The sequence below is a fragment of the Oratosquilla oratoria genome, chromosome 17, assembly GCF_046742065.1.
Source record: "Oratosquilla oratoria isolate Oo_2021 chromosome 17, ASM4674206v1, whole genome shotgun sequence".
Taxonomy (NCBI): domain Eukaryota; kingdom Metazoa; phylum Arthropoda; class Malacostraca; order Stomatopoda; family Squillidae; genus Oratosquilla; species Oratosquilla oratoria.
The window spans coordinates 4,678,479-4,692,449 of NC_134793.1; the positions used below are offsets into that span (position 1 = coordinate 4,678,479).

General features: G+C 41.0%; 1 protein-coding gene across 1 annotated transcript; it reads right to left on the reverse strand.

Annotated features, from left to right (window-relative positions):
* Positions 1-609: 609 nt before the first annotated feature.
* Positions 610-3,690, reverse strand: LOC143034214 (uncharacterized). Its single transcript, XM_076200155.1, has 2 exons — positions 1,265-3,690; positions 610-1,099 (listed from the first exon to the last, which is right to left on the reverse strand). The coding sequence occupies exons 1-2, from the start codon at positions 3,688-3,690 to the stop codon at positions 610-612; spliced, it is 2,916 nt and encodes a 971-aa protein (XP_076056270.1).
* Positions 3,691-13,971: the final 10,281 nt, after the last annotated feature.

Here is a 13,971-nt window from a genome sequence, read left to right on the forward strand (position 1 = left end):
CAGCACTAACATCTGCTTTACTGGCGAAAATTTGGTGAAAAAATTCTGCATTATGCCGTAAAATGGAGAGACCCTTATTTTATTTTATTTTGGAGGTGGTAATGAGGCTAGTTGGTTAAATACTTCGTTTGGGTACAAACGACTTCGGTTACGATCTTGTGTTTTTCAAATATCCAAATGATTCTTGCGTCATATATTGAGAAGCTGAACGACGAACTAAGAGAAGTTAAACCTGTGCGAATGTACATTGTTGAGATGTTCTTACGGAAGTCTAGAATATTGTAACCGAAGTCGTTTCTACTGAAATTAAATGGCAAAATCAAGTAGCATGCCCTGGCGTGGTACCGCCGTAAGGTGGTGTATGCATAGCTGGGACGTGGTAGTACCTGATAAATACCTAAGTAAGATGCTGTAATTTTATAATTTATATATACAAGCCCAACGCCTGCGCCGGCCAGGCTTCGCCTGGGGGCTTGGCCTTCGGCAATGATCGCTGCGCTCGCGGGCGCTTCGCGCCCTGGGCTTCGCCCACTTTGTGGATACTATAGCCTATGGATAATTAAAGGAATAAGAATGCAATTGGTACTTTATTCAACACATTTACAATCCCTACATTTCTTTGGTGGTGGAGGTGTCTTGATCTCCTTGGTTGACCTCTTTGTCTTCTGGAGTCCGTCTTTTCTTCGGTGATCCTCTGTCCTCGGAGTCTTGATCGCCTTGGGTGACCTCTTCGTCTTCTGAACCCTGTCTTTTCTTCGGTGACATTTTACGCTTAATGATTCTCCTCAAATACGCTAACAGCTCCTCATCGCTTACTTCTTCGTCGCTGTCAGGAGACGGAGGTGGTTTGACAACCCCTTCATCCCCTTGCTCGGGTGCGTTAACTTCCTCTTCTTCCTCTTCATCACGCATTACCCAATCTGGCATGATCATCTTGATGCAATCTTCTTCTGTGATCTTGTGAATACCTTCGGGTATGTCTTTGCTTTCGAACTCAACTTCTTCCTCCTCAAAAAGAGCTTTACTACCAATAGCGTCCTTCGCTGGCTCCTCCTCGACATCTACTGTCTCGGTTTCAACAAACAACTCTTTATATACCCTGTTAAAGGCCGGCCGGCGTTCAACTCCTTCATCACCTCTACGCCAGCCCGTGTAGTACACCAACGCGTTTCAGTTGGTTACTCGTGAACAGGCCACGTATAGTTGTCCATGTGCGAAGCATTGGACGGAATCAAGCAGAAGTCCACATCGCTCGAAAGTTTGCCCCTGGCTTTTGTTGATGGTCATGGCATAACTGAGCTTGACGGGAAACTGCTTACGCTTGAAGTGGATTGGGGTATCTTGAGACTCTAACACTATACGTGGAATCAAAACTTGCTCGCCGCGGTAGCTCCCTCCTAGTATCTTTCCGACTATCACGTTCTTCTTCAAGTTAGTCACCATTATCCGGGTTCCGTTGCAAAGCCTAGGAGGACAGATGTTTCTGATGATCATGAGGACACATCCTACTTTCACCTTCAAAGTGTGTAGAGGCAACGACGGGCTTGTCATGGCGTTAAAAACTGACGCTTGGACGTCAGTCTCTTTGTCCACGGGTGTGTCGACGCTGAAGTAAATCCGCTCTTTCTCCTGGTTACGGTCGTATATAAACTGGTTGATACTTCCCACGTCGTCATTTGTGGGTGATACTATTGCTCTCTTCTCGAAGTAAGACATGTTGAGATGGTTCTCTTCAAACTCGTCGTAAACTTTAGACACTAACTCCTCTCGTGAGTTTGCCCGAACACCAAAATCCCTCTCAAAGACGATCTCGCCGTCGTTATGGGTGCCGATGGCTAGAAGTTGTTTGGCAAACCTCTTGTTTTTGACGTCATCCTTCTTAAGGCGTACGTTTTCTGTCAACTCCAACTTTGTCAGCCCTTCCCACATGTAACTCGATTTGATGCAGTAAGCCAGTTCTTCTGTCTTCCCTCCGTTTCTTATGACCGGCAGGATTTGTCGGAAGTCTCCTGCGCAGACAAACACCTTGCCTCCCATGAACTTTTCGTTCTCCATGATGTCTCTCAAAGTGATGTCTAAAGACGTCAACATGTTCTTGTTCGCCATTACGATTTCGTCCCAAACTATCAGTCGAGTTTGTTCTAGCAGTCTTGCCATTTCTGTGTTCTTCTTGACGCTACACGCTCTAGTTTCATCGTATTCCATCAAGGGTATCTTGAACATGTTGTGAGCCGTTCTTCCCCCAGAAAGGACGGTTGCTGCAATCCCAGACGAAGCAACAGCTAAAGCGATCTCTCCCTGGGAACGAACAGCATCCAACAACAAATTCAAGACAAAAGACTTCCCGGTGCCTCCTGCAGCGTTGACAAATATGCCGTTATTCTTATAGAGGTATCCCTTTTCCACTCGCTTCATAACAGTTTCGAAGACATTTCGCTGTTTGTCATTCAGAAGCTTAGACTTTTCCTCAACAGACTGTTTCAGCCTCTGCTTGTTGTACGCCTTCTCTCTTCTGATGACATTAGATGACCGTGCACCTCCTCTTGAAGCTGGAAGACCGTACTGTGTGATCGAACCCCCGCCGCAGTTCCACACAAAGTGTTGGATCTCATCCAAGGCGTCCAAATAGATTTCATCGTTGTACTCTGTCAGCTTGGCTTGATGCAAGTAATCGCTGGAAAAGTAGTCTTTGACCTCTTCCCATATGCCGGACTGGTCCTCGAGATCAGAAAAGACCAACATACTTGCATAAGTTTCTCTGAGTTGTTTTCTGTCGTTAGTGTGGTTGATAATGTCCATAATCGTCTCTTTCCAAGTTGCTTCATCACTGAGCAAACCGAGTGCTTTAACGGCTTCTCTATTTGTTTCGTACATGACGCCGTCTATGGTACGAAGGTCTTCGAACGACTTTGGCCCCTTTTTATGTGTCAGCAGGAGCCTCAGATAGAACAGTTCTACCGTCTTGGTGGTTACAGCGCGAATGCGACCCAGACTGTATGTACGCCCAACTCGTTCCTCCCATATGGCTTTTTGTGCGTTATAGATGTAATGGAAGGGCAACTGGCTGTAGTATAACGTGGCTGCGAACGCGTCCTTCTCACACAACTTGAAAAAGGCGGTTAACTGAGTGTCCCTTTTAACTTTTTGAGAAAGTTGCTCATCTGTCATCTGTTCGTGGTAGAATACTGAATTCTCACCCTCTAAGTGCAAATCCAACGGAAACACCGGTGGGTAAGATTTGTGGATGTCGAATTTGAAAATCTTCCACGTCGCCTCGTTAGAATTGATGTATCTGGCCTCCTGGTAGTTTCTGACTTCGTTCACAGAGTCATCTTCTCCTGAAGTTTTGGTGAACAATATCTTGTCAGAACCTTTATTAACATACTTGGTGACATAAGCTATAGCTTTTATAGAATTTGAGCACTCCACGTTAATGTGTGCGTCGTATTTGAGACAAAAATAGGGGTTATAAGGCACAACCCACGAATTACCGTCCTTCAGTTTGAGTTGAAAAGAGTTACCGCCTTCTCCTACTGAACGCCTAACATACTCCGGGTAACCGTTGTTTCCGAACAATAAGGTGCTTCTGCACGTCTTAGGGAATCCTTTACCACACTGATCGGGTTTCGCGCTCTTCCCATGACAACATATTTGGGACTCGTCGTAACCTTTGCAGGGGCCGTGTATCATACACCGTGTAACCGTCTCGTATAGCCTTGGCTCCTTCTCCTTATCGGGTATCTCCGCTCTTATTATCTGTGCGACTGTATCCGCTGTCACACGCACTGCCATCCAAAGCAATATGTGAGCATGTGGTAGCCCACGTTTTTTGCCACTCTACGCTGTAAAGGTGGGCCTTGACGGCTCCAAAAGCCTTCTTGTGCACCAAATCACCCATCAGACTATCCAACTTCAACTTAAATATCCGACTTACAATATCTGGACGATCACATGCTCGTGCCCCTGGTCCGTCAAGCTTGCTTAATGCTTCTGTGACATCTGCCCATTTAGGGTTCATAGTGAAGGTGATGAAATAGTCGGGTGATCCATAAGCCGTGACATAAGCCAACGCATCCTGCTGGCGCTGCTTCATGTACCTAGGACCTCCTACAAATGTCGGAGGCAACACAATTCGTTGTCCCGTCTTACTTTTTTCAGTCACTTGCAATAGATCGACCCTTTCTTTTCGCATACCGGTGTGGTTGTGTTCCAGAAAGCGTAGACGGCTCGTCTCTATTTTAACGTAGTTGTCAATTACAAACTGTTGGAACAGTCGTCGTCCTTTTACAATGTAGTTAAAAACACCTTCTCTCTCCATGTAAAGAGCTGAATAGTACATAAGTGCTGAAAGTCTTTTCTCGGAGTCCTTCTTTTCCATCGTAAAGCTGTAGCCTTTGTCTCCGTTAGGTAATAGCAGAGGATATTGAAAGAGATCGTAGAAGTAATGGGTCGAGTTAATCATCCGGAGGGCGTATTTCGAACCAGGAAGAGGGGACGCTATTGTAACTTTCAAGGTGTCCTTTTCTGGCCCCAAATTGACTATGGCTCCTACTTGGCAGGACGCCGTTGGCAAATGATAGACACCTTTGTGTTCCCTGGTTGCAACCCCTTCTGCGGTCTTTAACGTAATAGCCACGTTTGGTATAGCTCTCTCCTTATTAACGTAAGTCTGAATGAGTTTCTTTGAGGTTTCCAATTCTTCCAAGATTACCTTCAGTGATGCGTTGTGCTTAACCAAATGCGCGTATAGTTGCTCTATGATCTCTTCGTTCCTCAAGAATTCGGCGGTTTCACGCTTTCTACGTTTAATCGTCTCGGTGTTCGCTTTCGGCCCCTTTTTTCTTTGATTCATGAACTGTTCGACCGTTTCACAACGTAGTTTTAGCTGTTGTTCCTTGTCGTGGTAAAAGTACAAATCGAGGAAACTTGCTGCAGATTTCCAAAACGGTGCGTTTGTTAAACCCCAGTCGTCGTGTTCTGATACCAACAGGTTCGGCTTCATCGAACCCAAACGGTGATATACCTTGCCTTGAATCTTGTAACAAAGCGCCATTTCTCTTTTGTCACTTAGGGAACCTGAGGTTGCGAAGGAGGTAAAGGAGAAGACGTTGTTAAACGCTACAATGTTATCGAGAAAGTGCCTTGAGAGTGAAGAGGAACCATCATAAAGTCCCTTGATGCCCTCGTCTAGTGTCGTCAATTTAAATATCGCCTTGGGAGTTTTGCCTCCGTTGCAACAAATGGTCTTCCTTTCTGTCTTGAAAAGCAAAGCTTGACAATTCTTACACCTAAATGCGCCCATCTCACCGACTGAGTGAGGAGGTACCCGTGACTCGTCGCTTTCTGTCATATAACCACAGAATGACATCATCAGACGCTCTTTCATCTCTAAGAACTGTGGTTTTTTGCCGAGATCTTTGCGTTCCTCGCGCATATTGGCTATCTTTTCAACGGCTCCAGCACGAATATCCGCGGCAGCTACTGGAATAAGCGAAGATAGGAAATCGCTCCTATTCATACGTTTAATCTCTGCCTTTATAGCTTTTGCTACCTTGGCTTCTTTAGCCTTCTTTTCTTTTGCCGCCTTGATCTCTGCTTTTGTTCGTTTAGTGCGTCTCAGTGGCGTACTTTTCCTCGCTTGACTGGTTTCTGCTTTAGTCTCTTTCAAGCTTTGCTTTATCTCTGCCAGTGTACTATCAACGGGTAACGAAAGTGGCTCCGGATTATCAGCATCAGTCGACGGGCCCGCCACCGGCTCCTCTTCTATATTTGCAGGCATAGCCACTGGTTCCTCTTTTCTATCCGAAGGCAAAACAACAGGCTCCTGTTTACTATCTGAAGACATAGCCACGGGCTCCTCTTCTCTATTTGAAGGCTCCGCCACGGGCTCTTTTTCAACAACTATAGGTGTGGTTTCACTCTGAGAAGGTTCTACAGGCTTCGGGTTTTGTTGGCAGGCTCTTTTTATGGCGTACTTTTTTTGCCTTGTCTAAGCGCTTTTGAGCCTCGAAACTCCTCTGCAAATATTGTTTCTGGTACTCTATGTGATCAGATTTTCCTCCATGCTTTGTGAAGCTTTTATATCCAGCAAAATAGTGCTTCACAAAACCTTCTATCCTTTCTTCAGGAATTTCTCCAACGTAAACTTCCAAGGAATCCAACAAATCGTCGCTATAGACGCAGTCTTTCTTCTCCTTTAGCATCTTGTTAAACGTTAGTAGCTTTCGCTGAAACATCTTTATCGACTCCCTTACTTGTAACCCCTTGGTCTGTTCGTAAAGGTGAGGAAACGCCTTCTCATGTTCACTTTTTAGCGCTTGGTTCAATTTCCTATTCTTCATTAACTCTCCTTTACTGAACTTCTTTTCCTTCGTCACCCAACTCCAGAAGTGACGATACCGTTGCATCTTTAACTTTGACGAATCCCCGGCCATCCTTCCCAACCACCAAGGTCTAAGTAAACAGGTCTAACCGCTGGACCAGTTCTGCGCAGCTTCTGACGTCATTTGGATGCGTCCATTTTCTCTCTGTGATACACTGAAGAAAACTGAAACGCCAAGGAAGACAGGAACTATAATATTTTATATATTATATATATATATATTATATATCATATATATTATATATTCATATATATAGACAGGAACTATAATATTTTATATATATATTTTATATAATATTTGTCAGAATATAACTAATTGAGTGGAGCGGTGCGAGCGAAGGCGACGTCATTTTCGAACGACGGACCAGCTTCAACTGACAGCTATAGGACCCGCTAACCCCACTTTGTACAGCCAGGTGACGTTCACGGGCCCGCTGCGCCAACTCCCTCGAAATTCGGTCGGAAGTGGTTAGACCTTATATTCTTAGATCTTGCCAACCACCACCTGTGTGTGACCGAATTACCACCGGACGGCGTAAGCAACCATTAAATTTTTTTATATTAGTATTATTTGTTTTTGTTTTGTTATAATTTGTCTGTCTGATTTTCATTTATTATTAGTTATATGTCAATTTATTATCATTTACTATTTACCTGTTTGTTTGTTATTCAACTATACCAATGCATTTATTTATGTATTTTAATTGTTATTTACATTATTATAGTTTTAATTTATTATTAATATGATTTTTTTTTTTTTTTTTGCATCCGACCTAGATATGGATCAAAAGGTCTCCTGTCGGCATGCTTTGCCTTTGTAATCCTTTGTAATCCTTTGTGTATACAGTACTTTGGTCCCTTGGCAGCCCGCGCCACAATCTACACAAGTATTTCCTTTTTTCGAATATTACCATAGAACTCTTAAAAATATAAAAATAAACACATGAAATTTGCAAATAAATACAAAACTTACACATTAGGAAAAAGTCCATGGAGTCGTGAACACATAAATAAATTGTTTTGAAGATGACAAAATGGGTTTGAGTCGTCTTATTGCGCATTGTACATCGGTATATGTAGTTATATAAGAATATTTGCAATACTGTAGATCACACATTACAAAAAATCCTTGAACAATTTGTCCAAAGACCAAACTATGAAATTATAAAACTGTATTGGCTTTGTCTTACCTTTATCTTCTTCACATATTTTCGTGTTTATGCAACCGTGCATTGCTCACCGAGACTTCAAGTCTTCAATGGATTTCTGTTGGCCAGATATCACAGTGGAAATAATGAATGACACTACTAAATTCTGCTAGAAATCATCCATTGTTTACAAAATATTCTGTTGACATTTGTACTCCCACTGCTTTCTTGCTGGAAATCATAGAAGCTACCAAACCTAGGGGTGAAGTGTCTGACGCGTAAGAATTTAGTGTTGCCCGCCATGACAAGCGTAGGCTCGACTTGAAATTAAATAAATCTATGTCCTAAGATTTATTCATAACTGTATAAAATGATATTATCATAATTGTATCAAATTAATAACGCGTAAATTTTACTTTTAAAATAAGTTAAATGTTTGTCAAACAAACAAAACAAAATAGGTCGACTTTTAAATTTATAATTTTGTACGGTTCGCGGATGATGTGGTGACTGTACGTTATTGGGGGGTTAAAAGCTGCTAAGTAGCATGCGGCTGATACTTTAGGGTCTACATGGGGCGCCCCTACGGACCAGAGCCACACATAATTTTGTGTATGGTAGAGGAAATCTCTATTCGTAGAAAAATGATGATACTTTATTATACTACGACTGTCCTTCTATTATGCTGTCCCCCAACTTTTGTGACTGTCCTGTACCATTCTCTGAATATTCATTTCCCCTCTTTGCCTAACCCTGTGGTGGGGGAAAAGAATACTGCCACCAAGTATTTCCACTTGAGTCGTATAAGGCGACAAAAACGGGACGGGGATAGGACTAGGCGCCCTGTAACTCCAAAGGGGGGCATTCCTAAATAAATAAATAAATAAATAGATAAACAAATAAAGGCGAATGATGTGAATATTCAAATTACCCTAGGTAGGAAAAAGGCTACTCACGACATGCATATGAATGCTCACGCTGGACTAGTACATTTCTTTTGCAAAATAATAAACAAATAAATAAACAGATAAATAGATAAATAAATAAATAAATAAATAAATGAACGATCATCTCCTACGTAACGAACCTTGTGAACTGTTTGTACCGGGAACTTTGGTTCTTTTGTCGCCGACTGTGGATCCCGTTATCGTCCACTGGAGGTGAAAAAAATGTGACGTTTTTGTAATTTTCCGATTGACGTCAAGGCTTCAGTTAAGTACCTCAGACTTTTTATTTTATTTTATTTTTCTTATCGGTGTCAGGGGCATCCATGGGTGGCAGTGACCGCTCACATAAGAAAAAGAAGAAAAAAGAAGAAAAATGTCGCGCAATTCAGTCTAGAGAGGTGGTTCTCAAACCTTTCCATCTAACGGAACCCTTTCATATTTGCTGGTACTCGACGGAGCCTTAAAAAAAAAAAAAAATGACAGACTTAACAAGATTTAAAAATAACCGTCAACAACATAAACACAGTATATAGTCGTAAACTTGTGCAGTCTCTCTCCTCCTTTCTCTCGCCTCAAATGCAAAATATTTCATCACTTTCATATTTCCTTTTATTCATTCCTGTTCAAATATCTATCTATCTATCTACCTATCTATCTATCTATCTATCAATATATATATATATACAATATATATACATATATATATGTATATATATATACATATGTATATATATATATATATATGTATATATATATATATATATATATATATATATATATATCTATATATATTCTTTTTTGCCACGGAACCCTTGAAAGGTTTTCACGAAACCTTAGGGTTCCGCGGAACCACTGGTCTAAAGACATGAAACGATTGCGCTTGCGATTGCCAGCGCTTCTGTCCTTGGGGGGGGGGATATGACACCGAAGGGATAGAGTCATATAGAGTTTTAAGGAGGATTAAAAAAAAAAAAATAGTGCAAGATGGTCTCCAATTACACAAAGAATGTTGCGTGACTTTGGTCCGTAAAGGTGTTACTAAGGTTCCCAAAATATTGACCATATAAAACTTATTAAATATACAATAAAGTATATATAGCTGTGTTTGTGTGTGCGCGCGCGCGTGTGTGAGCGAGTTTATGACAGAGGTCCAACTCATAGGTCAAGCCTGGTCAAGATTTGTTTCAAGCAGGTCACCCATCGTCTTATACGCCGGATATTTTCACCAAGAAGGTCGCCTCTCGTCTTATATGCCGGATATTTTTACCAAGCAGGTCACCCAGCGTCTTATACGCCGGAAATTTGTTTCAAGCAAGTCACCTCTCATTTCATACGCTGGAGACTTGTTTCAAGCAGGTCACCTATCGTCTTATACGCCGGATATTTTCACCAAGAAGGCCACCCGTCGTCTTATGAGCTGGGGGCTTATTTCAAGGAGGTCACCTCTCGTCTTTTGCCCCGGAAGTTTCTTCAAGCAAGTCACCCCTCGTCGGAGAATTTTCTTCAAACAGAGCAGTCACGGACATTTCCGTCTCTTCTTAAAGTCGGGACAGGAATCCCTGCGAACCTCCGAGGAGGTCTCGACCACCGTCCACCGAAGAATGCCGTGGCCGTTGTTCCCGGCGTGACGCAAATCATGTGATCTTTAACTTGAGTGTGCTTTGGTCGAGGCGCTTTTAGTGGGTCGCTTGGGGGCGGGGGCGGGAGGCTATTTCACTCCCTAATTGGCTTCCTTCTCCTTCAGCGCCGTCGTCAGCCCGTGGGGGGTGAGGGGGAGGGGGGAGGGAATTCCCATAGTCTTGTGCCGGGAATATCTTTTTGTATTCTTTGGCGGCGTGTGTGTGCAGAGAGGGGTTGAGAGAATATTGGTTCTGTGTGCATTTGCGTGCCTGAATGCGTGTTCCATATGCATGTCTGCTTGTTCTCCACTTTCGTCTTTTGACGTTGTGTATATATTATGCTAAAGACTCGGCTCCGAGGCACAGGCGGCGACGTCAAATGAAATGTAGGTGCGCTTGAATGTCAACACAGAGTGGTCACGGACATACCTACACACAAGCGGAAACATGCACACACACACACACACACACACACACACACACACACACACACACACACACACACACACACACACACACACACACACACACACACACACACACACACACACACACACACACTTCAACGAATGGACGGCTTAGAAGACGTTCTGAAGAAAAGTGAAGTCTGTGGATCCCAACGCAAAGAGAAGTGCCTAGTGTTTTTGCAGGGTGGGGGGGAAATTGCTCGTGGAGTAGTGGGAACGTAGGGAAAGAGGAAAAGGGGAGGGATTATTGAGGGAAATGGAAGGAAATGAGGAGGGAGTAGACTTTGACCAGCCAGACAAGCGGAAGGTAAACAAAAGACTTAGCGAGGATCAAATGTCTAATAAAAATGTAAAGATTAGAAGTATAGAGAGGAGCAATACAGAAGAAAGTGACGAGAATATGTTCCAGGGATTTAAAGAGGGTGGGGGGGACACAACCCCCCCCCCCCCGACTGATAAGACTAGAGGAGAGAGTTGATAAGGTGATCGAGGACTTGGAGCGTAAGTTAGGTAACGTAGACTCCATTTTTCAAAGAATTGAAAGGTTGGAACAACTAGAGAAGGCTAACAGAAACTTAACTGAAGAAATAGAGGACCTAAAAAGACAGTTAGGAAATGTAAAGGAGGAGAATGAGAAATTGAAGAAGAATAGTAATGAAAACAGAGAGAAACTAGCTACAGAAGCTAAAAATTGGAGAATAACTCAAGAAGGGAATAAGGTTTCATTCACTGACATAGTCAAACAGCAATTGAAAGAACATAATGAAGACTCAGTTATTAAAGTGATGAGACAGAAGGAGAATATAGTAAGAGAATTAGCTGACAAAAAGAAATGTATAATTATATTAGGAATGGAAGAGAAACATAACCCAGATAGAACTGCAAGAATCAAGGAGGAAAATGAAAGAGTAAGCAGTTTATTAAAATTAGTCCAGGAAGATGAACCAGAAATTATAAAGGAAATTGAGGAAAAATTCAGACTCGGAAAATATAGTACAGATAAGACCAGACCAATTAAGATTAAATTCAGGTCACAAACAACAGCAGAGAAAATTCTATCCAAGACAGGGAAACTAGCAACAAATGATCAATATAAAAAGGTATGGATAAAAAGAGAAATGAATAAGGAGGAAAGAGAGGCAGAAAAGCAGAAAAGAATTGAAGCTAAGGCAAAAAAACGAGGAAAGAACGGAGTCAGAGAAAGAGAGATTCTATTGGAGAGTAGTGAACATGAAAATAAAGCAGTTCGACATACTAAAGAAAAACATAAGGGAAACAGAGAATACAATGGAAGTGGCAGAAAACTAAGAGTGTCTTACACAAATATAGATGGATTGATAACAGGATTGAATGAACTGAATGATTATTTGAAAGAAAAAGAACCGGACATAATGGGAATTGTAGAAACAAAATTAAAAGGCCCACTACCACCCAACAGTGTAGGACATGATACATACAATTATTGGATTAGAAACAGAGAGAAAAAACAAGGGGGTGGAGTTATGTTCCTGACTAAGAAGGATATAAACGTGAAAGGTGTCATATATGGAAAGAATACAGTAGAGATGATTATGATAGAAGTGGAAGACCGAGATAAGAAGAGCAGAAAATTTGTGATCAATTATGTGCCTCCGAAAACAGCCTCATGGGAGGAGAGTGAACATAAAAGTATGTTAGAGGACACAAAGATAGCATTAACTAAAATAATGGAAGACGGAGGAAGAATAGTTATGATGGGCGACTTTAATTGCAAAGAAATCTGCTGGGAAGAAATGACAGTAAAGAGTGGTGATGACTCATGGGGAAATGCTCTACTTGAGATGATTACTGACCATTCAATGACACAATGGATACAAGAGAACACTAGGTATAGAAATGAAGAAGAACCATCGAGGCTAGACTTAATAATTACATCTGAACCTAGAATAGTGGACAAGATTGAATATAAAACACCAATAGGTAAAAGTGACCACATATTGATTGAACTGGAACTTAATGAAGAAAAATATATGAAAAGAAATGAACAATATAGAAAAGGAAGAATGATGTATGAAAAAACAAACTTTGATAAAATAAGAGAATTCTTCCAACAAGAAAACTGGGAAGAAATATACAAAGAAGAAACAACAGTGGAAGAGAAATGGAATATTTTGACAAAAATTTACAAAAAAGGAGTGGAAAAGTATGTCCCAAGACAAAAACAAGAAAAAGAATATGTAAAATGCTGGTACAACAAAAGTTGTAGGGAGTTAAAGGACAAAAGAGACAAAGCCTGGAACAGATGGAAAAAAGACAGAAGACCTGAAAAATGGAAAATATATACTGGTTATAGAAATGAATATGTACAAAAGTGCAGAGAGGAAAAAAGAAAATATGAAAAAGATGTTATAGAAAAGTGTAAAGATCAACCAAAACTATTCTACAGATTTGTAAACAATAAACTGAAAAACAAACAAGACTTAGAGAAATTAAGACAAGGAGGAGTTGAATACACTGAGGAAATGGAAATGGCAGAAATTATGAACAAACATTTTAAATCAGTGTTTACAAGGGAAAATATACAACCTGAAGAGATTGAGTGGAAGGAAAAAGTCCCCCCTATGGAAGAAATAGAAGTAACAAAGAATGAAAATATTGACACACTTGGGTAATTTTGATGTCAGAAAATCGCATGGGCCAGATGAAATAGCAAACTGGATTCTGAAAGAATGCAGGAATGAACTGGCAGACAAAATACATAGCATAATAAGCAGTTCCTTAAAAGAAGGAAAAGTTCCAGAAGATTGGAAAAAAGCAAATATAGTACCTATATATAAAGGAGGAAATAAAGAAGAACCTACCAACTATAGACCAGTCTCTCTAACAAGTACAATAGCAAAAATATGTGAAAGAATTATCAAAAGTAGATGGGTAAAATACTTGGAAAAAAACAACGTACTAAACCCAAGGCAATTTGGATTCAGACAAGGACGATCATGCGTCACCAATTTAATATGTTTCTATTCAAGACTAATAGATATAATACAAGAAAGAGATGGATGGGCTGATTGTGCATTTCTAGACCTAAAAAAAGCTTTTGACAAAGTACCACATAAGAAGTTGCTTAAGAAATTAGAATATGAAGGAGGAATACAAGGTAAATTGCTAAATTGGATGGAAGACTTTTTTGCAAGAAAGAAAAATGAGAGTAGTGATAAGAGATCAGCACTCAAAATGGAATGAAGTAATAAGCGGTGTCCCGCAGGGAACAGTTCTGGCCCCAATAATGTTTGCTATATATATTAATGATATGGATGAAGGAATTGAAAGCTATATGAGCTTCTTTGCAGATGATGCAAAATTACTGAAAAGAGTGAAAACTGAAGAAGATTGTGAATCACTACAGAGAGATCTAAATAAAGTACAAGA